The sequence below is a fragment of the Rhinolophus sinicus genome, chromosome 3 (genome assembly GCF_057876585.1).
Source record: "Rhinolophus sinicus isolate RSI-liver-muscle chromosome 3, RSI-T2T, whole genome shotgun sequence".
Taxonomy (NCBI): domain Eukaryota; kingdom Metazoa; phylum Chordata; class Mammalia; order Chiroptera; family Rhinolophidae; genus Rhinolophus; species Rhinolophus sinicus.
This window is the reverse complement of record NC_142503.1, coordinates 191,036,986-191,064,890: the sequence shown is the minus strand read 5'-3', so window position 1 is coordinate 191,064,890 and position 27,905 is coordinate 191,036,986. Positions and strand designations below refer to the sequence as shown.

The 27,905-nt window shown below is 53.0% G+C and overlaps 2 protein-coding genes across 9 annotated transcripts in view; one reads left to right on the top strand and one right to left on the bottom strand.

Annotated features, from left to right (window-relative positions):
- Positions 1-137: 137 nt before the first annotated feature.
- GPR68 (G protein-coupled receptor 68) lies at positions 138-27,905 on the top strand. Of its 5 annotated transcripts, none has more exons than XM_074327036.2 (3): positions 138-294; positions 456-875; positions 24,625-27,905. In XM_074327036.2, exon 3 carries the CDS (start codon positions 24,721-24,723, stop codon positions 25,837-25,839), a length of 1,119 nt encoding a protein of 372 aa, XP_074183137.1. In that variant the 5' UTR covers positions 138-294; positions 456-875; positions 24,625-24,720; the 3' UTR covers positions 25,840-27,905. The 5 variants fall into 5 exon arrangements, with proteins under 5 accessions (XP_074183137.1, XP_074183138.1, XP_019600689.1 ...); XM_074327037.2 differs by having other exon boundaries at positions 150-294; positions 710-875; XM_019745130.3 differs by lacking the exon at positions 138-294 and having other exon boundaries at positions 327-875.
- DGLUCY (D-glutamate cyclase) overlaps positions 13,627-27,905 on the bottom strand; it is a 79,757-nt gene continuing 65,478 nt past the window's right edge. Inside the window, exons 14-15 of one of the 4 annotated variants that reach the window (XR_016020931.1) lie at positions 17,902-18,027; positions 13,627-14,656 (exon numbers count right to left, since the gene is read on the bottom strand). Coding sequence is in view for 2 of the 4 variants with exons in the window: in XM_074327031.2 (XP_074183132.2) it covers positions 23,925-24,065 (141 nt within the window). In the remaining 2 variants the exon portion in view is untranslated. Of the gene's footprint in view, positions 14,657-17,901; positions 18,028-20,825; positions 20,998-21,301; positions 24,066-27,905 lie in introns of those variants that run through there. The other 3 variants (XR_016020930.1, XM_074327031.2, XM_019745117.3) reach the window with 3 other exon arrangements.

The window sequence follows — 27,905 nt, the reverse complement described above, 5'->3', positions numbered from 1 at the left end:
GGCTGGCTCCAGCACGGCAGAGGGAGCGTCCCCTTTAAGCATGGGCAAAAAGGGAAGAGACAGAAGAGCTGAGAAGTGACCAAAGAAGAAGGAGGGGCACGTGAAGAGCAGAGCAGCTGGGCCCTGGGAGCTTACAGAGCTGATGGTCCTGGTGGGTGTTCCACGTGTAGACACAGTGATCCTGCCGTACAGGGTGCACAGAGGTCACGTGGGCTGTGACCTCCCGAGTCTGGAGGCTGGAAACTCCACCCAGACGTCTCTCTCCTTCCATCCTCCCTCCCTGCGCCTCTCCAGGTGGGTAGAGTGGGAAGAGTGGGTCTGGGGAAACCATCACCATCCCATCTGAGAAGTGAGGCAGAGTGGACAACAGAAGCCAGGCGGAAGACGGGATGGGGGAGGTTCTTTAAGGGCTCTGAAAAGTCCTCCCCTTTCCAAGCTCTGGCTTTTTGTTCCAGCCCAACACGCATGGCACATGCAGTCTGAGAGCTGGCAGAGGCAAAACCAACCACCTGCTCCCCATCTCCGCATCCCCAGAGACCCCAAATACACAGAGGGGAGGAAACCGCTGGGCCCCTCCGTGTTCTCCGTGGGAGAGCAATGGCCCTATGAACCCTTCTGGAAGCGGTACCCTCCTCCCAAGTCCTCTGGGGCGGCCGCTCTGTGCCGGCCTGGAGTGAGCCTAGAGCTTCCGCCCCTCCACCGCCTCCAGGTGGCGGCAAGGCTAGTGGGAGCCACACCGCACCACGCCTCCGCCCGTCCCCGCCGCTGCTGCCGCTGCTGCGCGCCGGTGGTCTCCCCTCCTGCCGGCGGGGGCCCGGCTCAGCCAGGCGGGAACGAGTCGCGGCCCGGCTTCCTGAGCCCCGGACCTGAGAGAGGTGAGTGCGCCCGGGCGAATCGGGTTGGGGCCGGAGCGCCGGGCCAGACAGCGCGGGCATGACAGTGGCTGCCAGCCCAGCCAGGGGGCATCACCGACCTCAGCAAGGCCGGCGCCCCCACATCTCCTGGAGTGGAAAATTCAAATCCATTCTCCGAGATAAAGGCCTTTGGGGGCAGTGGAAGAGGAGGGCTGGGAGGTAGGGTCCAAATTGATAGTGCTTTAGGGGTCCAGGGACCTACCAACACGTGGGTGGCATTTGGGGTGCAGCAGGCCAGACCGGGCTGTCCTGCTCAGGGTCCCTGGGGTGGGGGCAGATCTCAAAAGTCCAACACTGTCCAGGGCCCTAGAGGACATGCCCTGACCTGCATAACTGCAGTGAAGGCCCTGGGAAGAGCTCTGGGGGAGGAGTCCCAGGACCCAGCTCCAGGAGGGAGGCTCTCCTGGGCTCCGTGGCATCCAGGCAGGTTTGGGAATGCCATCCTGCCCTGAGGGGTGAGGCATGGACAAACTGATGGCCACTGGATGCCTGCTGGTGCCTGACACTTCTGCATTATCTCCTTTACCTGTTTCAGTTGACCCCTGTATCCATTCCCCTTTCTTTATTCAGCAAATAGGCCCTCTGCTGGGCTTCCTTCCGCTCCCACCATCAATATTCTGTATTCACTGCACCGTACACACCAGTCACGGGGGTTCCCAGGACACTTCCTACTCCCCTTGTAGGTGTTAGAATCTCCTCTTCCTGGAGGACTGCCCTGGCTGCCCTCCTCCTCATCAGGGGCTTTGGGACTTTGGGATCCCACAGGATGGTCCCTCCCTGCCCATCATCCTCCAAACATAGCTGTTATCAGAGTATTGTAATTGCTGCGTTAATCCGAGTTGTCCCTTCTGAATCAGCCATTCAAATTCCATTTTATTACATATGTGGGGGAGAAGAAACTTTCCTCTACCCTCCTAGCTTCTTTGGCTGGTCTAATAATTAAATCTACATGAGACAGAGCAACAAGAGAAAATAACCAAATTTAATTACACATGGACACATGGGAACCCCAAATACATGAGAGAGCCAGAGACCCCGACATACATACGAGGTTCAGAGACAGACAGGGAAAATGAGGTCTATATGGCTGAGGATGAAGTAAGGAGCCTTGGAGTTTCAGAGGGGGAAGGTCATTGCAGGGTGATGGGAAGAGCAGATGTTCAGTAATTAATAGTTTACCCTGCCCGATGGATCGGTCAAACAAAGTTATTTCTGGTGATAACTCTTAATTATGGGCAAGACCCCATAATTCTTCTAGATAGTTGAGAGGGGGCAGAAGTTTCTCTTGAGCCAACAGGGTCTCCGTTGCCTTTAGCTCAAAATAATCTGCATGCCACAGAGGAGGGAAAGGGACAGGGATTCGTGTCGCACTGTGCAGCCTGCCACCACTGCGGTCCTCACATCTCTCATCTCTGGCCAGCCTGCACTGGCCCTGATATCCCATGTGGCCCTTCTGAGCACAATGCAGAGTCCCCCAGAGGTCCCCTGGGACCTCCCTGCTGTCCAGACCCTGACAAGGCAGCCTGGGCTCCAGCACCATCTCCTCCATGCACCATCAGCCCCTGCCGCTGCCAGACGGCCCTCCTGGGTGCTCAGCTCCTCTCTGCCCTACCCACTTGGCCACACAACCCTGCAGACAAATGGCTGTCTCCTGGCTATCGCCACTGGCTATCGCCACTGGCTCCTGCTTCTCTCCAGGTTTCTTTTCTTCCTGTCTAAGAAGGCAGGCTGAGCAGATTTGTGTGTCCCCTCTTTCATCAGACGTCCACCCAGGAATGGACCCCTGGACTCCTTGCAGCAGTCCCACCCCAGCCCTAGGACAGTTCTCTTGGAGAACGTCCCAGCCTCAGTGCTCACCCTCTGACCCAGTTCCCAGTCTGCACCCCTCCACACACACCTAGTATTGAGTGTGTGTGTCGGGGGTGGAGATGAGGATGTGTGGTCAGGCCCATCGCGGAGGGGCACTTAGTGCCTCTTTGTCCTCGATGGGACCCAGTGGTCAACTCTAAGTCACGAGGAAGAACCTCTGCTCACTCCTGGTTCTATTACACATAAGTTCACTTTTTTGTAAAAGCAAATTGTGTTTCACTCCCAGAAGTGGAAAATCAGTGCCCCATGCCACAAAAGGAAGGTAATTAAACAAATAAAAACAAGGAAGACCAAGCAGTGTTACTAAACATTAATTAGCACCTGTTGCCTGCAGAACAGCCCGAGGCTGGCTCTCTAGATCACAAGGGAGGGTTAGCAAGAATTAAAGTGATGCTCAAGACATACTAGCACCCCACAGAGGCTTTCTCCTTAGAGTAATAAAATGGACTAAGAAAGAATTGGACAGGGAATAACAAAATATGTGGCAAAACTTCTGTCAGCATCTGCTGTTGCAGAGGACCACATAGAGCCCAAAGCAACATAGAACAAACCTTCAGTTCATCCTGTAGCAACTGAAGGGTCACTTCCTCCAGGAAGCTCATCCTGATGTGTCCCCTTAACAAGCTGTACTTCTTCCGCTGTAACGCTTGTCATGTGTTATTGAAATGGTGTATTAGCTTCCACTCCAGAGTGGGCATTCCATAAGAATAACCACAGGTCTGGGTCACTCACTTCACTACCCAGGTACACCCCACAGGGACTGGAGCACATGTGTTGGATGAATGATGAACGAATAACTGGGTTGACCTTCTTGACTTTGATCCTGCTGGGCCCCTTCCAGCAATGCCCTTCCTTCCTCTTCCTCCTCCCTGCCCACACCCCACACCTTCCATCCTTTAAGGACCTGCTGACAGTCCAGCTTTTCCAGGAGGCCTTTTTTCAACCAGTTGAGCCCTTCCTGATCTCTCCTGCCCCGGAATATTCCATCCCTGGCAGTGCCTATGCCCAGGGGACATTTCAGTTCCATGATCCAGTCCATTCCTACAGCCCCACAGGGCAAGCAGTATGGGTGACATTCAGGTGCTCAGTAACTACTGCGGAGTGACTAAGCGTGGTCCCTCCTTCAAGGATGCAACTGTGTTGGGTCTTGGCCACAAATGTAGTGGCTTAAAACAATACAAATTTATTATCTTATAATTTTGGAGGTCAGAAATGGGTCTGAAGGTGTTGGCATGGCTGAGTATTTTTATGGAGGCTCTAGGAGGGATGTGAGGACAGAGTCCCAGAGAGCAGTTTCCAGGCTCTCGGCCTCACATAGAAAGGTGCTGGCTCAGGTAGTAAATGGCCATCAACTGTGATTGGATGGCCATCAGCTGTGGCTAGTTGGCCGTCAGCTGTAACCAGTGAGCCATTGGCCACTAATATAACTGCTGTGGCTATGCTATTCAGCAAGTGGGGGCTAGCAAGAAGATGGGGGCTGAGCTAGCAATGGCGGATTGCAGTTAGAACGGGGGATTGCAGCTAGCAAGTGAGGTGGGTTGGCAGAGAGAAGTGGGTGACAGTTGTGGATAGTGTGGCGCCTGCTTCCTGTGTCTCCAACCCGCCAGGGAGAATATAGTGGTGTGACTCCTCCATCTATGGCTCTGTGGGTGTTGCTGTTTGGCCTCAGCATGTCCTGCGTCCTTATGCGGGGAGCGGGACCAGAGACCCCACAACTCACCTGCATGACACATGGGAACAATCCATTTCATTGCCGTTCTCAGCCTCTAGAGGCTGCCTGCATTTCTTGGCTCATGGCCAGCTCCCATCTTCAAAGCCAACAATGTCTGATTGCGTCTTTATTACCCTGTGTCGCTCTGATGCTCTCCCTCTTCTGCCTCCCGCTTTCAGCCTTGTGATGATATTGGGCCCAGCTGGACAACCCAGGCTAATCCTCCCATTTCAATCGGGATCTTTAGCTTAATCACATCTGCAAAGTCCCTTTTGCCGTGGAAGGTGACATATTCATAGGTTCCGGGATTCGGACATGGACATCTGTGAGGGGACCATAATTCTACCACAATAGCTACGCCTGGTAGTCAGAAGGCACTGGCAGGGTATTAACAACAGCTGACATTTACTGAGCGCTTCCTCTGGACCAGGAACTGCTCCGAGCACATTACACAGCAAACACTGTGTGGCGTAGATGCTGTGTTACCATCCTCAGTTTACAGGTGAGGTACTGAGAGGTGAAATAAGGTGACAAGTGGCAGAGCTGGGATTTGAACCCAAGCAGCCTGGGTTCCTGGGCTACACTGCTTCTCTGGCACCATAACCACCCCCAAGACACCAGCTGACAGCCTGGGAGCAGGCCAGGGAAGGTATGAAGCCCGACACACAGGGAGAATTTTCACCAAGATTTCCAGGTGAGGTCCCTGTCCAGCTTACAAATTCTTTGCCAGTCCGCTCCCATTGCAGCCCTTTCTCACCATCCTACCAGCACATCTATTAGAGGCACCTAAGCGTATCCAGGGCGCTGCAGGGAGCTTCCATGGTTCTCTTCAGGGGCTCCAGGCAGGCACGTCTGGAAGGGTCCCACTGAAATTCCAAGTACCACTCAGATTCACTGCTGTCCTCCCCCAGAGCTACACCCCGAAGTAATATGAGTCTTGTAAGAGGCAAATCTTAATTTTTTTTTTAAAGATTTTTTTATTGGGGGAGGGGAACAGGACTTTTTTGGGGAACAGTGTGTATTTCCAGGACTTTTTTTTTTTTTCCAAGTCAAGTTGTTGTCCTTTCAATCTTAGTTGTGGAGGGCGCCGTTCAGCTTCAAGTTGTTGTCCTTTCAGTCTTAGTTGTGGAGGGCGCAGCTCAGCTCCAGGTCCAGTTGCCGTTGCTAGTTGCAGGGGGCGCAGCCCACCATCCCTTATGGGAGTCGAACCAGACAACCTTGTGGTTGAGAGGATGCGCTCCAACCAACTGAGCCATTCAGGAGCTCAGCGGCAGCTCAGCTCAAGGTGCCGTGTTCAATCTTAGTTGCAGGGGGCTCTGCCCACCATCCCTTGCGGGACTCGAGGAATTGAACTGGCAACCTTGTGGTTGAGAGCCCACTGGCCCGTGTGGGAATCGAACCGGTAGCCTTCGGAGTTAGGAGCATGGCGCTCTAAGCACCTGAGCCACCGGGCCAGCCCCGAGGGAAATCTTATACATTGGAGAAAGTAAAGCACAGTTCCCCAGCTCACCACCACAGAAGGCTGCATACTTGAGCAAGAGGGGAACACACAAGCCTTCCACGGGCACTGGATGAAGAAGGCGCCCCCAACATTTGTTGAGCATTCACTCGAGTAGTTCTAAGAGTTTTATACTTACTAACTCATTGAATACTCACAACAACCCTGAGGTACTATTATTATCCCCATTTCACAGATAAGGAAACTGAGGCAGAGAGGTTATGCAACTTCCCAAGGTCACATAGCCAGTGTAAAGAGCCAGGATTTGATCCATTCTCCATAAGCAGGGAGTCAAGGCAGAGGCTGGTCAAGGCTGGTTGAACAGCCCCAGCCTGGCCCCTACTTCAGTCAGCCAAACAAGCCCCCTTTCCTGCCTTCCCGGCATAACCTGTGCCCTGTGCACTGGCTAGGCTGGATTGTGGGTTTTCCTCTGTCAACCCAATTTCTTGAGAGTATCTTTGTATTTCATTCTTGTACCGATCTTCATATTAAAAACCCCATTTTAAAGAAGAAGAAACTGAGGCCGAGGGAGGCTGCATAACTTGCCAGAGCTCTAACAAGCAGAGGGCAACAGATTTGGGATTGGAAGCCAGACATTCGGATGCTACCCCCTCTCCCAGCTGCCTCATCCTGAGCAAGCCCAGCCTGAAGGCCTCCTCCAGGAATCTGAAGTCCAGCCAGGGAGGCAACATGGGGTCCCCGGCTCTCCAGATGTGTGTGTTCACGCTTCGCCTGGACTTGATCTGACTCTATACCAGCATCAGAGTTTTCCCGCCTTCAGGTGTCCTCATTAGTCCCATTCTGTCTGAGAGCTGTGGATTGTTGTGGGAGCGGAAACACGTCACTTTGTTAATCAGGTCACTCTTGTGTGAGTAATTGCTCAGGCCCAAGCCTGGTGGATGCCAGAAAAGATGATTCTCAGAAAAACCAGCTTCTTGCTGCCTGAAACTGGCCCGGGGAAGGGGTGGAAAGGTGGGGAGGGGGGTTGACTCCGTGCATTGGGGAGTATTTCTCAGAAGGAAAGTTGCCCGAATGAGGAGCTGGGAGGCTCACGGACAGGAAGCACAAGGCCATCTGCAGGACGAGGCCTGGGGCTGAGCGGGGACAGAGATGAGCCAGAGCCGGAGCCAGAGCCAGCGCCAGAGCCCAGTGAGGAAGTAGGGACTCCTTCTGTTGTTTGGGGGATAAAGAGTGATTGATTGCCTCTGAGGCTGGCCAGCTGCGCTCACTGGAAGAATGAACTGAAAAATCAGTAATTGTTTAAAGTAGGTCACCTGTGTGCCTTCTGAAATATGCACACATTGTTCCATTGACTTTGCAGTGAAGACCCATCTGATACATCCACTCCCGTAGCAGGCAGAGTCTTGGCAGGAAACAGGCACAGTCAGGCAGGGTGACTGAGGAGAGGTTGACAAAGGGACGGTTTTCAAGGATATCGATTGGGTTAAGGGAACCAGCCCAGGTCCGCAGGTCCATGTGGCACCCTGGGACTAGCATTTCCAAGGAGCTGTTACCATCCCCGGGCATGGAGGTAGAAGAGGGGAGGGCAGTGCAGGAGAGGGACAGTTATAGGAACTGACGACTTCAGTAAAGGGAGGCAGCCAACCTGAAGCCACTCTGGTGGGTGGATTAATACTCCCCCAACCCCACTCTCCTCCACCTTCTGATCCCAGTTAGTGCTTCCATTGGCCAAACCCAACAGAAGCCAGAGGGCACGGGACCCCATGATACAATCGATAGAGTACAGAGTAGGCTAGAGAAGGCTGAGGAGCGGATCTGGACGGGCAATAATAGAAAGCCCTCAACACACTCTGTTGCCGGGTGCAACAACCTCTTTTATTCATTCCATCGGCCACCAATTCTGAGCACCTGCTGTATGCCTCCCTGGGCTTGACACTGGGAATATGTAAGTGCCAAAGCCAAAACCCACGAGAGACTGGGAAAAAAGATAGGACATCAGTGTCACTGTACCGGCCGTCGAGAAATTCTGACCACATCCTAGGATTCCAGCCCAATGTAGAAGATGATTTTTATGGGCAAGAAAAACAGTTATTAGTGCAGTGTCTCAACTCATCACCCATGAGCACGGGCCATAATTTACCATTCTCTAGGTCCAGGAAGGTTCTGGAAAACAATGCATGCTTCATTTTAACTCAGTGAGCTTTGTTGTTTATAAGGCCAATGCCAGGTTTTGTTTACAAAACAATAAATTCTGCTGCCCCTGCCAAGGACTGAATATCCTGACACTAAGAAACACAGCAACGTCTGGCCAAAGGCGACTGTGCAACGAATCTCTTTGTTTCTCCAAATTTAGCACTTTCTTCCAAGAGCATGACCAGAGGTGCCAGGCCTGTATTCCACAAGCCAGTTCTGGATCTTTAAGTAACTGGTGTAGGTGCCATCCTATTCTGTCTCTAAAAAGTGAAGCATAAATGAAAACGGAGGCTTGTTTTAATTGAAGAGTATTTAGACTGTGAAAGGTTCTAGATATGTGAGGACCTCTGTACACAGAGACTGTGGGCTACAGAAAGAAAGTCAGGGAGACAGGGCCACCAAGGACTGTGTACAGTGTCCCCCTCCCCTGGGTTGTGTGATGTGACAGCCCTGGCAGGAGTCACTTTGTAATAAGCATTCTACACAGCATGACTGTACCCCGGAGAGGCAGAATTCTGGATCTAGCCACTAATGATGGGTTTTAAAACACCCCACTTCTTTCCTGGGGGATAGGATGAGACAAAGCATAACTGCTGCAAGAAGCACCTTCATAGTCAGGACTCCATGTAAGTCCTGGTTCAGGCACTCAGAACTGAGAACTGAACAGCCTGGAGCAATTCACTGAACCTCAGTTTCCTGACCTGTGAAAGGGAAATATTACAACTACTTGGGATGAAAAGAACTCATGCATAAGCACTAAGAACAGTACACATTCAAAACGTAAGAGCGGCATATAAGAGGGTATTTGGAGTGGACAATAACAATAATAACAGCCAACTTCTATTGAACCCTAATATGTGCTGGGTGTTGAGCTGTGAACTCATGTAATTATCTCAACTCCCTGTTGAAGCCCCCTCCCCGTTTCACATGCGAGGAAACTGGCACAGAGAGGTTAAGGGATTTGTCTAAGGAGCCCCTACTCGTTGGTAACAGGTGGGATTCCAACTTAGACACTCTGGCTTTCCAACCCAAACTCTTAATAACTACTTTCAGTTTGGCAATTTTTAAAAATTGTGTGCATTTTTATAGCATGAAGAGTTAATCCAGAAAACTCCACTTGTGAAGATTTCGCAAGAAGGAGAAATTTAAAAATAAGGACCAGCGGAAGAGGCAGAGCCAGCCTCACAGAAGAGCCTGCTGGAAGGTTGCTGGGCATGTGCCCAACAGAAAAAGCAAATTTCCCTGCGTCTCCCACCCCCCTGCTCCCTCTGTCTCCCCTGCCAGGGTGTCTTCTCACGTCTTGCCCACTGTCCATTTCCTTCCAGAGATTTGCCTAGGGGCCTGGTCACAAAATGTGGAGCTTTGAGCCACCCAGAGGAGTTAGCAGAAAATGAGACATTGATCTCTCTCTTTATCTCCCCGGCCTGCACTCCAGCTGCCCTCCATCCCTAACCCCCAACAATCTGTCCTGGCAACCAAACACAGAGCTTCTGCAGACTCTGGCAGTGACCAGTCCCAGACACTCAGTTCACAAACAGGAATGGGGAGCCCTGTTCTGGGCCAGGCACTGGGCCAGGAATGAGGGCCATGCAGGGGGACAGCTGTGGGCCAATGACCTCAGTGGACCGTGCAAAGAAAGCCGGGCACCAAGGGGGCTCAGCCCAAATTGCCTGGGACAAACAAGACAGTTCGATAGAGGAGGTGACTGAGGAGGTTAAAACTGGGGCAGGAGTTCAGGAGATGGGGGACAGGAGGTGTTTTGAGGGGAGTGGCACGTAGGAGTTAAGGTATGCAGATGTGAAAGAGCAGAAGGTGCTGAGAATACAGCTAAGGGTGGCTTAGGGCAGGAGGCACGAGCTGAGGACGGCTGTGGGCTCCTGGCTGGGTTCGAACCTCAGTGCCTCTACTTATTACCTGTGTGACTCTGGGCATGTTATTGGTTCTGTCTGTGTCTTATGCCCATGTATGCAGTCAGGATAATAATACTATCTACCGCACAGAGTGGTGAGGATCAAATGAGTTTATGCATTTAAGTGCTTATACCTGGTGCCTGGCCCAAAGTACTCAAAAACTGGGAGCTGTGACTATCGTTACTGTTATCTGTGAGCCTGTGGGACAAAGGGACCCTCAGGCCTCCTTGAATTCTCAACAAAACTTCCTGCGGCACAGTGGGGCCTGGGGAAGCACTAGGGACCCAGGAGGCAGCCAACTGCAGCCTCCTGAAGTCACAGGGGTGGAGACAGGCCTGAGCAGCAGCGGGACGCTGCCTTTACTGCAGGGCTCCTGATGTTGATGTGGTGACACGGGACACTGAGATGACCTGTATGGAAATACCGCTTCAGGGACTCCTCCCAGCTTCTTACCTAGAAGCGCTTCTGGATGTGGCTGGAGAACGACCCTCGTCCTTTTGCAGCCAGGCCCAGTCTGAGCCCACCCTGGGGACAGCAGGTAGTTGGGGGTGGGGAGTACTATACCTCCAGGACAGGGCTGTGCCACCGCGATTCTTCCTGGCTGGCGCCTCGTCCATGGCATGTGGTCAGGGTGAAAGGCAGGGTGCGGAAGGGCAGGGCTGGTTGTGTCAGACAGGGGCGTGGCGGGGGTAGGGGGGGTGGGTGGAAATTGGAGCACAACGTGGCCCCGTGGTCCGAGGAGGAGGGCCTGGCTGGGAAATGGACCTGCCCGCGCCCCTAGGCCCCCTTTGCCTGCAGCCAAGGACGCAGTGCCGACCCGCTTGCCGTGCGCCGGCCGTAGGAGAAGGCGCGGGCGACGGGCGGGGTGAGTGCGGCGGCCCCTCGCCGCGCAGGCACGTCTCCTCGTCTCCCCGTCCTCTTTCGCTCGCCACGGTCTCGGGGCCCCGGCGCATCAAACCCGGGAAACAGCGAGTGCGCTGTGAGGGTGTAGGCATGTGGCCCCCAAGTGCGCGCGCCCGGGGCGGGGCGGCAAAGTGCGGGAAGCAGCCGCACTCAGGCCCGACATGTGTCTGCCCCCAAGCTCCAGCGCGTCCTCGTCCCTCATTTGGGTGGGGTGTCTCCGCTGCGGTTGTCGCCTGGTTTAGCAGCCACCCCCTCAGCTGACTCCATGACAACCTGGTCATTACTTACCAAAAAAAAAAAAAAAAAAGAGTGAGACAGCTAACCCTTCATTTCCTAGAGCTCGGCAGTACAGGTGCCCCAAAGATTTCCTTTCCTTCCCGCAAATCTGTTTGGTTCCTCTTAGGCGAAGGGCTACCCAGAGCCCGACAAGCACCCCCAACCCCCACCCCCAGCGATGGAGAACAAAGCTGGCCTGTGATTGTCCGCAGGAGTGCTCGGTGGGGTCGCTAGTTGGCAGCCCCCTTCCTTCCCCGCGTCTGGCAATCAAGCTGGAGAAGAGTGATGCAGTGGCGAAAGGCACGGGAAGTCTCTTTGGGATTCAGCAATGGGCAAAGGAGAGAGCGCTGACGGAGCCAGAGGCTGTGTAGCTTCGGGCAGGTCACTTGCTGTGGCCGGGCCTCTGTAAAATGGACATAAATACTAGCCACTGCCACCTCACAGGGGTTGAAAGGACAAAAGAGATGTGAGAATGGTTTGTAACTATGTGCATCTGAGATGACATGGTTACGCTTTGCTTCACCTCTGCCAGCAGCCCACTCTGTTTGCTGGGCATGAGCTGTAGGAGGGGCTGTGGGCATCTGTTGGGGTGACTGTGGGGTGTACATGTACCCCCACCCCCCACAGTTAAGTTTCCGTAAGAAGAAAGAAGGGAAAATAATTCTGAACTTAACAGAGGTGGCCTGCATCCACATCTTGGCTCTTCCTCCTATTAAAGCTATTACCTTGGGGGAAGTCATCAATCATCTTTTTAGGCCTCGGTTTCACTTTCTGTGAAATGGGCATGATAGTAGAGCCTACTTCCTAGGGTTATAAGATCACATAGGTAAAGATCTTGCCTTGAAAGCCTTGCAGTGCCCCTAAGTGTTGGCTCTGAGTTTCCTTGTTACTATTATGTTGCACCCTTTGAGTATGGCTTACTCTGTAGGGAGAGAAAACTCATCTAACAGGAATCAAAGAGTGGAAAACATTTCATCCTTCCTAGCTGGCTGGTCTCCAACAAAATCCCTTACCTCTCTGAACCTTAATATCTTCATGGGGGAGAAAGGAGATTATTGTATCTACCTCACAAAGTTGTTACAAAAATTAAAATTAAATAACCATCTGAATGAAGTCAGCCCATGATAAGCTCTTAAGTGATTTTGGAGAAAAAGAATATTTATGTTCCAGTTACCTACTGCTGCATTACAAACCACTTCAGAAGACACTGGCTTGAAATAATAGTACTCATCTATTTTGCTCATGAATCTGTGATTTGGGTAGGGCTTGGTGGCAATGGCTTATCTCTGGTCTTGCAACATAAGCTGAGATGGCCCTGCGGGGGCTGGTGGATCCTCTTCCAAGATCACAACCTTGTGACGAGCCAGTGGATCGTGGCTGCAGCTGGGGCTGTCAGCCAGGATTTTGGTTTCTTTCAATGTGGGCCTCTCTTGGGCTTCCTTTCAGCAGGGCACCTAGATTACAAGAGAAACATCCCAAGAGACAGGAGGTGGGAGCTGCCAATCTCTTCAGACCTGGACTCAGAAGCTGGCACTGTGTGTCTTCCGTTTTATTCTATTGTTTGAGTAGTGACAGAGCCCACCTAGATTCAAGGGGAGGGGACTTAGACCCCACCTCTCAATGAGCAGAGTATCGAACACTTCCAACCATCTTGAATCTTCCAAAACTTGAAAATCTTCCCTTTTGCTTTTGCTTTTTTTCTGGGTGCCATGGTAACTAATTCATCCTTGCAAAGGATGTAAGGTTTCTGGAAAAGACCAGCAGAGATACAAATACCCTTTTGGGTCAGGATCAGTTTCTCTGTGTGTTTCAGGGCTGAGGGGGCAGGCATCCGACATGGTAGCTTCTCTAGTGTCTGTTTCCCTGGAACCGGTGAGGCTTCAGTCCTCAGCTCTGCCAACCCCAAGCCTTTACAACAAGAGGGAGATGCTAGGGAGAGAGTAATCTGGATTCAGAAAGCTAGGTTTTAGCAGGTAGCCCAGGCTGAGTTAATGAACATCTCTGTAGCGCTCAGTTCCCTGGAGAAGTGTTTGTTTTTCAAGAGGACTGCTGCCTGGGTGTTTGGAGTGACTGTTGTCATACATTATTAGGTTATTAATTGATGGGTTGCAGCACTCTGGGTGAGGAGGCAGGAGGTGGAGGTGGAGGGGGCAGCAGGCCTGGGGTTGCCATGACAACATGCAGGCCTGTTGTTTGTGCCTTGGGCATCAGCGCAGGAAGGATGTCCCAGGCCGCTCAGACCTTCTCAGACCAGACTCTCCAAAAACAAGATGAAAGTCTTTCTTTTAGCAGCAGGCTTCCGTTGTTCATTTTGCATTTTCACACATAGCCACCCACCCATACCCTCAGAGTCAAAACAAACCCTCTTCCTGTTGCCTTATCCCATATCTGGCTGTCTCTGACTGTCTCTCCCAATTTGTCAGCTCCTAACTTCAATTTCAACCACACTGGCCTTCCAGATGGGCTGCAGAAATAAATGTAGTTTAGATTCATCTATTTAATCAAACATTCAACATATTTTGGTTGTGCATTTATTTTGGGCCAAACCACCGTCCTCCCTGGCAGAGACCCTCCTGCTTCCTGATGGAGCTTGCTGTGTAGAGGGGGAGAGGGACAGCAACAAATAATTGTGCAAATTCCCATGCATTGCAGGGGTGATTATTCAAGTACAATTCATTCAGACCTTGACTTGGACCCCAGTGCTGCCACTTAGCAGGTGGGCCCAGTGTGATCACAAGGGTCCTTAAAAGTGGAAAGAGGGGAGCATGAGGGAGGAGAGTCAGAGAAGGAGACAGGATGGGAGCAGAGGGTGGAGTGAAGCCATGCTGGAGGGACTCAGTTTGCCACTGGTATCTTTGAAGACAGCAGGGGCCATAAGCCAAGGAATGCCAGAAGCCTCTAGAAACTAGGAAAGGTAAGCAAGTCCATTCCCGTCCAGATGGAATGCAGCCCTGCCAACACTTTGATTGTAGCCCAGCGAGACCCACGTCAGACCTTTCAGCCCTGCAGGTAAGGTAAGAAATCTGTGCTGCATTGAGCCGCTGGGTTTCCACACAGTGGTCAAGAGCCCCGTCTTTGGAGTCAAACCGCGGCTGCTCCCTGGCTCTGCGACCCTGGGCAGGTTGCTGGCGCTCTCAGAGTGTCTCAGTTGCCTTGTCTATAACATAGGGATAGCCCTGCTTCGCAGGGTCTGTGCGAGGGTGGAAACAGGAAACACTGGGGAGGCCCTCAGCGCGGTCCTGGGTACAAAGCGCGGGCGCCCACGATGGCAGGGCATGTGCTTCTCGACCCTCAGTTGCTCGCGCCTCCTCTCCAGCTGCACCAGGGCCGGGGTGCCAGGCATGTGGGGGGGTCTCTGTAGGTGCTGGGCCTCCTCTTGTGCTCGATGCCAGTCTTGATTCACACCTGGCCCCTGGTGAACCTGCAACAATGCAGCACCTTGCGTCAGCTCCTCTGACGAAGAGCGTGCCAAAGTGTGAGGCCTGGGGAAGGTGGCCGGCCTTCAAGACACAAGTCAGGGAAGGTCCCTGTAGGCAAACAGCAGACGGCTCCCGATGGAGCTTCTTGTACTTGTCAGAGCCCTCGAGGAGCCGCCACGGCCCCAAATCAGCAGAGTCGCCACGAGAACAAGGTAATGTGCCCTAACGAGTGCCTTCCCACGTTGGCCTGCCCATCCTGTCCTTCACCCAGTCGGACGGCGGGCAGGACCTTCCAGCCTGAGGGACGGTGCTGTCACCACCACCATCCTCCTCATCACTGCATCCTCACTGACACCAACAGCCTACTAACCAGGCACCAACCGCCAGGCACTTGCGGACTGCTTTGATTCTCATGGAAGTCCCCTGGTTATCCAGGAATGCGATTTCTCAAGGTCACAGAGCCAGACCGTGGCAGCGTGGGGCCTGCCCTCACACGCTGGCCCAGCGCCTCTGCTCTTAACCTCCCTGCGGTAACCACAGGGTCGCTGCCATGTGCTGGAGGTCTTGCATGATGCCACTAGCTCAGGGCAGACTCCAGGGCCCTCCCTCTGATGCTATCCAGGCTACTTGGACCTCTGGGAGCCAGTGGGTGCCCGAAGGCCTTGTGGCCTGGGGCTCTGGGGCCCTCAAAGTAGCCTCCAGAGGCAGCTCTGAAACATCCACCAGCCCTTCAGAGCCCAGGGCCCTGGAGCAGATGTTTATGCTGCGGGCAGACAGGGACACCCAGGGCTTAGTCCAGCCTTTTGGGGATCAGTAGTGCTGCCCTGCAAGTGGGGGTCTGGTGCTTCATGACTGCTGTTATTGGGGCTGAGACGGAATGAGGAAAAGAACCCAGGTGGTAGGCCTGGCCCAACTGAGGCCCAGGATAGAGGTGGGCGTGGGCCCTGGCAGCCCCTATGAGGGCTCGGGCACCCCACAGGGCTCGGGCATTCTCACGCTTCACTAATTGCCTCCCTCAGCTCAGAGGCAGCTCCCACATGCTGCCACTCTGGACTTAAGGACAGAAGTTTGAATGCGGGGAGGTAGGCCGGGGGCTGCTCTTGAGGTTACGTTTTTATTCCAAGATCAATACTTCTACTCAGTCGGAGGTGTCCTTGGAGAGGTTTGGGGGAAGCCAAGGCTATGGGGTCTGTAGGCACCTCAGGCCACTGGCTGCTGCCTGGTGCCATCACGGCCTCTTGTTCTCCTTTCCTGTTTTAGATCAGAGACAAAATCCTAGCACTGAAGTGGAACACAGCTCTTTTTTCTCTGGCTGAGGGGGCATTTCACAGAGGACATGGGCTCAGCTGATTTGAGTAAAACTGGTCGGCTTCAACCTGTCTGTAGTCCCAGGGGGCAGGGAAAGGGGGGGTGCCTGGCCCTGGAGAGAGGAGGGCTCCCCATTCCAAGTGAGGTATAGTGTATACATATTGTCGGCAGAGGGGGCTGGGCAGCCTGGGGGCAACTTGGGGGTCCCGGGGGTAGGAGGGGACACAGTGCCATCAGTGCTTTTTGCAGGTACAGACCGCGATGGTATAGATTGGCCAGCATGTGTGTGTCCTGTAGTCTGGCCCACCTGCAGAGAAAGCCAAGGGCGCTCTCTTTGGCCGGAGTGTTGCAGGAAAAGCCAGGCACTGACCACTACGTTGACCCTGCACTCCTAAGCCACTGGTCCTTCTGTATGACATTGGGAACGCCTGCCACACTCCATAACGCAGGAATAGCATGTGTGTCTCCATTCAGACTTCTGCACCATGACAAGCCACAGCCTTTTGCAGCATCTAACGTAGGAAACCACTGAAAAGTGCCGGCTGTGTGTGGAAGCATTTGCTTGGAGGGCCCAGGCAGTGCTGAGGGGGATGTTTTCTGGGAGCCCTACCAATACAGTCCCGACAGGACAATAGTGATTTGCTCTGGAGGAGACAAGTGCCACCGACCACCTAACAGAGCAGGAAGCACAGAAGTCCTCAGTGCCCCCATGCATGGTGGGCACTGGCTTCCTGGCTCCAGCAAGTCTCCAAGGAGACTACCCCCGAGGGAGGAGCTTACGCCAAAAGAACAGGGCTCCTGAAATCGGCAGCAGGTTTCTAGAATCACGGCTCTATCATTTAGCTGTTAACACCCTGGTCAAGAGCCTTCCCGGGGGCTGGGCCTGAGTTTCCCCACCTGCGTGATGAGGAGGCTGGGCTAGGGAACCTCCAGGGGTGCCGTCAGCCCTGCTCTGTCCTGGGGGAGTTTAGTAACTGCTCCTGAGAGCCGGGGGACCCCCTGAGGCCAGAGCCCTATGCTTGCTCCTGGCTTGGGGCTACACCATTTAAAAACACTGATGCCGCCTTATTTATGGCCTAGCACCCTCCTCGTTTGCCCTGGGTCTGCTGGTCTGCAGAACAGGATCCAACCCGCCTCCAACACATCAGTGCTTCTCCACTTGGCTGCCCGCTGAAATGGTCCAGAAGCTTTTAAAAACATTGGTGCTGGCACCTCACCTCCAGGAAGTGTGATTTATTCGTCTGGGGTAGGGTCTGGGCATTGGTTCTATTTTTTATAAGTGCCCCAGGCGGTTTTCTAAGGCAGGTGGGACCCACTGACCCAGATGTTGGTTGCTCGTGACTAAAGGGTGACAGCCTGGGGTGGCAGTGGAATCAGTCCGCTCCCCCTCTCCTTGCCTGCTGTGCTTTCTTGTCCTGGTAGCCTGTAGGTGCCCAAAGGTGGTGTGATGGGTAGAATTAGTGCACCCCGCTCCTCCTGTACGGGCCCCCTAAGTCCCTGAGGTCCTCTGTCCCTAATTGAGGCTTTAACATTCCCCTCAGGGTTGCTCCCTGCCTCGGGGGCGTGGAAAGCAGGCTGGGGATGGTGGAGGGAGCAGTCCTGCCACCCTCTCCTGTGGCTGGCGAGTGTTCCTGGGCAACCGCCAGCCTGACACCGGATCGGACTGACGGTGGCGTTCACATGATTCTGCCTCAGCTCTGGACCCATCAGCCTCCAGCTGGGGTTTTCTAGCTCAAGCTGGGAGGTGCTTCTGTGGGAAATCGCTGGAGGGGGAGCGTGGGTCCTGACGGCAGGGGTGCCCGCGTGGGGGGTCCCCCAGGCTGGGCTGGTGCTTTCCGCCTCTTCCGCCAAGCCTCCGTAGAGCTGCTGAGGAAGCCCGGCTGTTTGCGGTTTGAAATCAGGCAGAAACTGGGATTCCCCTGGGACGACTCCCCCTCACCTGGCTGTACAGAGTATTGCCTTCCTGGGGTCCGGAGGCTGAGCAGGAGGGGGCCAGGCCAGCTGTTTCCAGACCAAGGATCGTGACCCATTAGTGGGTCAGGAAATCAATTCAGTCGCTCGTGACCTGCGTTTAGAAGAAACAAAATAGAAGTGGTCTGAGTGTGTGCCAATGGTAGGGTAAGTACTGCTTTGGGGAAGTTTGTTCCTGTGTGCACGCATGTGTGTGTAGACGTCTTTGTGTGCCGGGTGACAACGTCAAGTGTATTTCTTGCTGTGGTTTGTGGCCAAGAGAACTTAAAGGCAGCAAGTTGATGCCGTGGCACCTGGGTCCTGGATTCAGCTGCACCTGACTTACTGTGTGAACTTAAGCAACTAGGTTTGTGTCTCTGGGCTTCAGGTTCTGTGAAATGGGTTAGCAGTGCCAGCCCCGCCTGATCACAGGACTTCGTGAGCTCATGGGATTGAATTTGGATCAGTTACGCGGGCTGTAGAAATGTGATTCTGTCTCACCGCTGTTGCCGGAATGAGGGTATCTGGGGGAAACTTGGAGACAGGAAAAATGCTGCCTAGTTTCTACCCCTGCCCCAGGGGAAAATACCAACAGCCTCTGAAACAAATGTTTCATTTCATTTTAGGAAACGAAACAGCCTTGTTTGAAACGTGTGGCAGTTTGACCAGCTAAAGAAGGGAAGCTGGGCCTGCAGGAAATTCCCCGCTCTTTGGGCTCAGGGCTCCCCAGTACTGGGAGTAATTGTCTGTGTGCCCCTGGGCACCACACAGCAGAAATGAATGGACAAATGACGGGTTAGATCACTGGTTATGCACCAGCTGTACTTCAGTGCTAGGCACCTCCTCCTGGCTTCGAACGTTCAAGAGGCTCTTACCTTGCGTCAAAGAGGCCCTTCCTTCCTTTCGGGGCTTAATTCTCCTGGTCATTAAAGCCCTCAGAGATACTTCTATGCTGATAAGCATTTGTCTAAAGGTTTGCTTTTAGGTGTTGGGTTGCCTGTGTGTAGCCTCTCAGTTTTCTTAGCTAGACGATAAAGTGTCTGAGGTAGATGGCAGCGGCTCTTTGTTTTGATTCTTTGCCCCACCCGCTCTGCCTTGGGGAACCACAACTAGGTGCACAGGTTTTCTTCAGTAGGTGTTGAGGAAATGGTTGACCTGGCAGAGCATCCTCCAGGTGCAGGGAGCTAGCCCAGGACTAAGCCTGGTGGCTCTCATGGAAGCATCTATAGGGACTAGAACCTGGCGAAGCCTGAAAGTGGAGGGTGGCTGCTCAGTGACAATCATGACAAACAGAAAGAGAAGCACGGTGTAAAGGAAAGTGTGGGCCAGTCTGAGTTCAAAAGCTGGCCTACCACATTGTAACCGTGGCAGCTTGAGCAGGTTGGTTCATCTCTCTGAGCCTCAGTTTTCTCATCTGTAAAATGGGCGCTGATGAGAATGGTGTTGACAGAGATGTGCCTGGCACGTGGAGGGCTCTCAACAGATGTGGCTTGATTCTTTCATCCCATCTATGTCTTTCCATTTACAGGACACTTTTGTATCCACTTTGTCCTTTGATTTTGGGGGAGCGAGTTTCCCATGCAGAGTGTGTTGAGGAGGGACACTCCTGGCAAGGTGGAGTTTCCGTCTTGGGGTGCCTGTCCTCGCAGACTGGTGGAAGGGAGAGCTGGCTGTGACAAAGTCTGGGTGAAAAAGCAGGACACTCTGGCCAGCTCAGGCAGCTTGGGATATGCCAGGCTGCTGGCGAGGAGGCCACAGCGATTCCTCCTTGTCACTTTTCTGTTTCTATTAATGATATCTCCACTGTCCTAGCACCCAACCTCAAAACCCCTCACCTGTCTACCTGTCTACCAACGCTTCATCCATCTATCTACCCATGAACCCATCCATCTATCCATCTACCCGTCACCTATCTAGCTATTCACATACCCACCCATCCACCCACTCATTCATCCATCTATGCACCCATTTACTCACATCTGTCCATCTACTCCCTCATCCATCCAACCACCCATCCACTTACCTACCTATCTACCCACCCACTTACCTCTCCACCTAAGAAATAATTTTTGATATCATATGAGAACTAAGCACTGAGGAACACCTCAGATTTTCCCTGTTTCCCACCTCCTTCTAATTAGTTGTGAGTTCCTACAGCTTCTCGTTGACTCCTCTTGTGCCACGCCCTCCACATACCTAGAGCCAGTCATGCCAGGCTCCTTTCAGTTCCCCGAAGGTGCCCGTTCTCTCTTGGATTTGGTCTGTTGCACACATTGTTTCTACAGGCAGAAACTGCCCTCTGCTCAGGCAGCCCTCCCCCCTCTTCTTGTCTTAGCGTACTGCTGCTCAGGAAGGCTTTTTTGGCTGGGTTAGGTCACCTCTGATGAGCTCCCTGAAAACCCTGTGTTCTCCTTAGGAGCAGATTCTCTTCTCTTCTCCCCTCTCCTGTGAGACTAACTGGAGTTAGACTAGGGGCCAGTGTCCAGTGCAGTCCCTGCCATAGGACAGATACTCAGTAGTAGTTGTTGTGTGAATAACTAAGTAAACGGGCGAGTGGGTGGATAGATGGATGGGTGGACAGATGGATGGATGGATGTTTGGAAAGCCATGGAAGGATGTGAAGCAGGAGTGATTAGGTTAGATTTGTGTCTCACAGGATGGCTTTGAGGTTGGTGGGATGGAGGCAGTGAATCCGATAGGAGGCCGTTGCACAGTGAGCTCTTGGTACCAAAACCCTCCTTTCGCTCCACAGTGAACATAGGAAGCACTTTCTAAACATAGTAAATGTTTCTTCTTTGCCCTGCAGGCTTGACTCTTTGTGACTTTGGTTGCCAGAATTCACTTATTGTTGGCCTAGGAAAGAGGAAGCTACAAGCCGCTGTCCCAGCCCACCCTGCACGTACATATACTCACCGCTAATAAACAACAGGCTTCCGGCCTGGTGGCTCTCAAGGAATTCTTAAGACCTGACAGGACGTGTTTTTGCTGTGGCTTCATTTGCCCTGATCGGTTGGTGCCTGGCGGCCTATGTTTCTGAATGAATTTTATCTTCCTGGGGGTGGATTTTATCTGGACTGTGGAGAACCTGAGGTAAATTCAGAGACGTGGTTAGTTGGTCCTGGGTAGGAGCCCCTGGGGACGGTTCAGGGACCTGTGCTGCTGTCAACTTCCTCATATGTAAGCCAGGGGAACCGTTTGGTCCCATAGGTGGGGCTTGGGATTCACGGACAGGAGAGCTGGCAAGAAGAGGGCGAGTAGGGCCAAATTCTGACTCACTGAGCTGTGGACAGAGTTAGGGGTCACAGGTCTTAGCTGCCTCTTATCCCCTTCCTCTCACCATCAAAACATATAAGCAAAACCCCAAATCACAAAAACAAGAAAACACCCAGTGCATTGTTGGTAGGAATGTAAACCGGTGCAGCCACTATGGAAAACAGAATGACAGTTCCTCAAAAAATTAAAAATAGAATTACCATGTGATCCAGCCATTCCATTTCTGGGTATATACCTCCCCAAAACTGAAAGCAGGGACTCAAATAGATGTTTGTACATCTGTGTTCATAGCAGCATTGTTTGCAATACCCAAAAGTTAGAAACAAGCCAAATGTTCCCTGAGGAATGAAAAAACAAAATACAATGTATCCATATAATGGAATGTTATTCAGCCTTAAACAGGAAGGAAATTCTGACGCTCGCTATAATATGGATAGCCTTAAGGACACTATGCTAAGGAAAATAATCCTGTCACAAAAAAGACTAATATTGCATGATTCCACTTGTATGAGGGACCTAGAGTAATGAAATTTATAGAGACAGAAAGTAAAATGGTGGTTGCCAGGGGCTGGGGTAAGAAGGGAATGGGGTGTTAGTGTTTAATTGGAACAGTGTTTCAGTTGCGGAAGATGAGAACGTTCTGGAGATGGATGGTGGGGATGGTTGTACAACAAGTGAATATACTTAATGCTACTGAACTGTACACTTAAAAATGGTTAATGTGGTAAATTTTTATGTTATACACATTGAATCACAATTAAAAACAAGAAGCACCCCTCTCCTCCACCATCACTGAAATTCCAGGCCTGTGTCCTGGAGAGGTTAGGAAGGTAAGCCCAACTGGGTGTCCTCGTCTTCCTGGGAGTGAGAGGTTGGGGGTGAGTCTCACATAGCGACTGGAGGTGTCAGGGAGGTGGGGCATGGAGAAAGGAGACCTAGATCTAACACCAAGGCTTCCTTCCTCAGGCAAGCTTTAGGCAAAGTCACTTCCTCTTTGGAACCTCAGTTTCTTCACCTGTAAAATGGGGAGGTAGCATTCACTTATTCCTTCCAGGAGTATTCATGAATGCCTGGGATATGCCAGGCATTGTTCATGGTGCACAAGGCTTATGCCCTCTTGGAATTTATATCGTCACGCAGAAGATGGACCATCAACATGCAGACAAGTCAATAAACAACAAAAATCTCGGATATTGATAGGAGCTTTTGTGGAGTGATCAGCTAGGATGATGTGATGGTGACTGGGGTGGGGGCTGCTTAAAGTGGGTGGTCAGGGAAGGCCTCCTGAGGAGGTGACATTTAAGCTGAGATCTAGCAGAAAAGGAGCCAGCCCTGAAATGGAGGTAGAGGTGAGGCAGCATTGCAGCAAAGGAAGCAGCTGATGCAAAGGTCTGAGGCAGGAGGGAAGCTGGGTGACTGAGGCACAGAAGGCTGGCCAGTGTGGCTAGACTGTGGGGTGATGGGCAAGGTGGGGGAGCTGGGGTCAGACCATATTGGGCCTTGGAGCTCCCATAAGGAATTTGGTTCTGCCACAGGTGTGATAAGGAACAAGGAAGAGGAGGGTCTTGTTTGCATTTTAGGTGTTGGGTGAATAATGGTCAAGCACATGAATGGGTGAGGGTCTGGCTACGCAGAGAGCCACAGGGAGTCCAGGTGAGAAGGGGACAGCTTTGGACCAGACCCATCTCTTGCTCATTTTAAAGATACTTATGAAAGCTACAGGCCCTTCACCTAGGAAAAATGCACATACTTAGTTACTTACAAGATTGAGCATTTGATTTCAGGAGAACCCCTGAAATTTATCCTCCATGAACCTCACGACTGGACCTGCTGTGCTGAGGTTTCTGGGCCCCTTCCCAGCACACTGTACCCTGGCTCAGGTGGCCACAAGGCCAGGCAGGACGGAGGTTGCTGAGGGAGGGGCCCTGCTCATTGGGTGATGAGAGGTCGGTCATGAACTCTGAGGGATTTCTCTTCTGTTCGGAGAGTCCCAGCTTAACTATGGTGAAGAGAGAGCAAAGGGCAAGGCTAATCTGCTGATACCACAAAACAGCCTAATTCAGACCCCACTCCTTCAGAATTTGCAACCACATAGAGACCATGCATTCTCAAGGGAGGGGTGAAAAAAATCTCACATACCGTGTTTCCCCAAAAATAAGACTGGGTCTTATATTCATTTTTGCTCCAAAAGATGCATTAGGGCTTATGTTCAGGGGACGTCATCCTGAAAAATCATGCTAGGGCTTATTTTCCGGTTAGATCTTATTTTCAGGGAAACACGGTATTACAATGATTTGCTACCTTCCAAAGGGTCATTGTACATAAACAGATATGTAGTATACCTGTGGTATTAGAATTTCATGGCGAGGGAGGGGAGAAAATAATGTCTAAAAAGGCTCCTTGGGTGGATAATTATGAAAAAAAAAAAGGTTAAAAAATCCTGATTTAGACATAGCCAGATTTTTCATCTGAACATCAATAGAGAAGCTCAGGCCTTTCATTTTGATATACTAATTTATAAAGTGGTTGTACAACAAAAAAACTTTATTCTATCTTGTTCAAATGTATTTGTATACATAGCATTTTCTTTGTTAAGGGCTCAACAATTTGGACTTTCCGCCACTGTAGGTAAAAGTACCGTCTTTTCCTCTGCTTCTTTGCTGCTGGAAAAATAACGCCATGCATTTTGGCATCCATCATCTTACGTGGCCCCAGTTCTGACCCTGAGGGCAGGTGTTTTTATCCCCACTTTACAGATGAGGAAACTGAGGCTCGAAAGGGTAAATGACTTGCACAGCCTGGAAGTGGCTGAACCTGGCCTGGCACTCGTGTCTGTCGGTACCTGGTCCTGGGCGGTCCCCCATGCTGGGTCCCCAAGCTCTGTGGAGGAGAGAAGAGATAGCATCTGCTGACAAGCACCCAGGAATCCAGGCAGAGCCCCGAGGGAAGCTCAGCCTTTGTTTCCCCACCAGTGCACGGTGGGATGTAGACAAGGTTGGGCCTGTTCACTGCTGTCTGGAGAGGTCCCCAGGAGGGGCTGTGGCCTCACTGCTGACTGACCTGGTTGGTTCCCTTGAGCAAGTAGGAAGATGTGGATGACACTTACTGCTGTAGGAGAGAGTGGCTGGGCCTTCACTGTTGCCTGTGGGTTGGAATAGATCTTTACCTCTCCTTCCCTTGGAGAGCTGGCCTCAGGATGGGCTGTGCTCACAAGAGCTCCTGGCCTTGCTCGCTATCAATGAGGGACCAGAGAAATAACTAAGGGGCAGGAAGCCAGGGAAGGCGGCTGTGGAGACATAAACCACGTTCAGATATTCTAGTTGGAGCTGGGTCATCTTCTAAAGTAAGTGAGGCACTGAGAACAGTCCCTGACACACGGTAAGTGCTATATAAATGGTAGCTCCTGTTATTCTAAGCCTTTCCTGCCTTTGACTTTCAGGAGCTCACTGCACCAAGGAGGCCCCGCCTCTGACACCACGTGAAACACATCCTCTAAACAAGATGCAGCAGAGAGACAGGCCCGATCCCTGAGCCCATGAGGGGTGAGGCCCCTTCAGGCCCAAAGATGGGGAACATCACTGCCAACAACGCCTCACAGAGCTGCACCATCGACCACACCATCCACCAGACGCTCGCCCCGGTGGTGTACGTCACGGTGCTGGTGGTGGGCTTCCCGGCCAACTGCCTGTCTCTCTACTTCGGTTACCTGCAGGTCAAGGCCCGGAACGAGCTGGGCGTGTACCTGTGCAACCTGACGGTGGCCGACCTCTTCTACATCTGCTCGCTGCCCTTCTGGCTGCAGTACGTGCTGCAGCACGACAACTGGTCGTACAGCGACCTGTCCTGCCAGGTGTGCGGCATCCTGCTGTACGAGAATATCTACATCAGCGTGGGCTTCCTCTGCTGCATCTCCATTGACCGCTACCTGGCTGTGGCCCACCCCTTCCGCTTCCACCAGTTCCGCACCCTGAAGGCGGCCGTTGGCGTCAGCGTGGCCATCTGGGCCAAGGAGCTGCTGGCCAGCGTCTACTTCCTCCTGCAGAAGGAGGTGGTGGAGGACGAGAACCAGCACCGCGTCTGCTTCGAGCACTACCCGCTGGCGCCATGGCAACGAGGCATCAACTACTACCGCTTCCTGGTCGGCTTCCTGTTCCCCCTGTGCCTGCTGCTGGCCTCCTACCGCGGCATCCTGCGCGCCGTGCACCGCAGCCACGGCACCCAGAAGAGCCGCAAGGACCAGATCCAGCGGCTGGTGCTCAGCACGGTGGTCATCTTCCTGGCCTGCTTCCTGCCCTACCACGCGCTCCTGCTGGTGCGCAGCCTCTGGGAGTCCAACTGCGACTTCGCCAAGGGCGTCTTCAACGCCTACCACTTCGCCCTGCTGCTCACCAGCTTCAACTGCGTGGCCGACCCCGTGCTGTACTGCTTCGTCAGCGAGACCACCCACCGGGACCTGGCCCGCCTCCGCGGGGCCTGCCTGGCCTTCCTCACCTGCTCCAGGACCGGCGCGCCCAGGGAGGCCTACCCACTGGGTGCCCCCGAGGCCTCCGTGGGCAAGAGCGAGGAGCCCGAGTTGTTAACGAAGCTCCACTCCACCTTCCAGACCCCTAACTCGCCTGCCGGGGAAGGGTCCCCCACGGTCAGGCTGGCCTAGCCGGGGTCACCCACATGTGGGGTGCAGAGAGGTCTGAGCTGGCTGGCTGGCTGCCGCCTGCTTTGCCAAATGCAGGTACCTCTTTCTGCTGGAGGGAACAATGGGCCAGGGTCAGGGAACCCTGGGCCTGGGTGGCAGCAAGACCTCGCTGGTTCCAGGGAGCCTGCTGAGCCCAATGGGGCTGTTGAGTGTGGGATGAGCTGTGTCAGCTCATGGGTGTCTTCTGCTGCAGGCTGGGCTGCTGGCGGGAGGAAGACAGTGAACTGCACCTCCAGGAAGTTTTCAAAGGGAAGCTGGGTCGGGGAGTGCAGTGTGAGGACAGCAGAGAGGGGGGTTGGGAGATGGGGGTGGGTACCTGGCTGTGCACCTGCCCTGGCCTTCCAGTGCCATTGTGGTTACAGGTGACACCTGTCCAGATGCACCAGTGTTATCTGAGGAGGTGAAACACGAAGCTGTATTGTCATCGTTAACCCTTGAGCCCCAACCCGTGAAGGGACAGGAAGGAAGATGAGTGGGGCCAAGAAGTGGGATTGGGAGAAGGAAGTTGGGGAGGCATTTGGGACACTTGGAATGTGCGTGGGGGACAGTGAGGGGAGTGACAGGCAGAAGAGAGACCCCAGGTCTAGACATGTCACAATTTCATAGGGAGAGTTGAGTAGATTCCCCAAGCCCTAGGCTGATGCGAAACAAATCTTGGGGCTCCCTGGGCTGATGTGTGTGGGCCTTTCAAAAGTCAGTACTGAAGCACCAGTGTTAGTCCGGAGGCCTAAAGCCGTGTGTTTACTCAGCTCCCCCCACACAGGTCCTTCCTAAAAGTGTTCCGTTTCCATCTGCCCTGGGACACCAGACGCGAAAGCCTGTGCATGTGTGTGTGTGTCCGTGTGTCCATGGTTAAAAGACCAGGGTCTTCGTGACAGCTGTGTGCCAGGACACTGAGGCTAGAGTCATGTGACTACTGGCAGTGTCCCCCCACCCTGCCTCCACTTCCATCCCCTGCCACACCCACTATGGAGTGTCTAGCAGTCTCCGAGAGGAGCATGACATTCTCCCCGAGTTCTCAGATGCAACAAAACAGTGACACATTCTATGGTGTCTCTCAGCCCAAAGCTCCACTGTGATTTAAACAGCCCCCCGTGACAAAGTCGCTCCAGCCTTCTTTGTTCTCCAGCACTGCTGCTCTGCCAGATATGCCACCTCACCCACCTGGAGAGTGATAGTGGGCCCATGGGCCATTTTTAGCTTTTGTTTTCTCCTGGAAGGCTGGGTACGGGCTCAGCTCTCCTGCCACTTTGTGCTGACCCCTGTCCTGGTGACCATACCAAGGGCCAGGAGAGCCTATTACTGCCCCAGGGACCTGCCAACCTTAACAGAAATTCTCGTCCTCCAGATGTCCTGGTGGATGGGCTGGGCCCAGCTCTGACTTCCCTGGGATTTCAGCTCTGCACAGCCAAAGGGAAAAATGGGACAGGGATGGGGAGATAGAAGCTGGCGTCAGTAGAACATTTCTGGAATCTGCTAAAGGGGGGGGGGGGGCAGGGAGAACATCTTCAATCTCTCTTCCCTTCTCTGCCCACTTCTCCAAGAGGTAGCTTTACCCTGCATCTCTTAGCCCTTCCAGCAGGGGTGCCCAGAGGCAGACCGCCCAGGCTGGATTGCCCCAGTGAAGTGGGGTCCCGGGGCTACGCTTGGCTCTGACTGGGTAGTACCTGCGCCAGCTCCTTATGGAGGGCCTTCTAGAACCTGAAGAGGTTCTCTTCCCCTTCCTAGAGGAGGAAGTGACCAGGTCTGAAGGTGGTGGAAATGGCCACGCAGCCAAGGGAAGTCTACTGGGCCCAGAATCTCACAGGGGCAATTGAGCCCTCCATGCCTCCTCATTCCAAATTTCCCCCTATTTTGACCTTAAACATGGGTGTTCCCACTGGGATGGGCTGGGATGAGCTGAGGGCGGTCCCATTTACTATCAAGAATTGTATTTTCCTCTCTTTTATGCCAAGTATGTGTGTGTTGGACTGTATAATGGATTTACGTAGCAAACTAGTCTCTGAATAAAGCAAAGTAACCAGCCA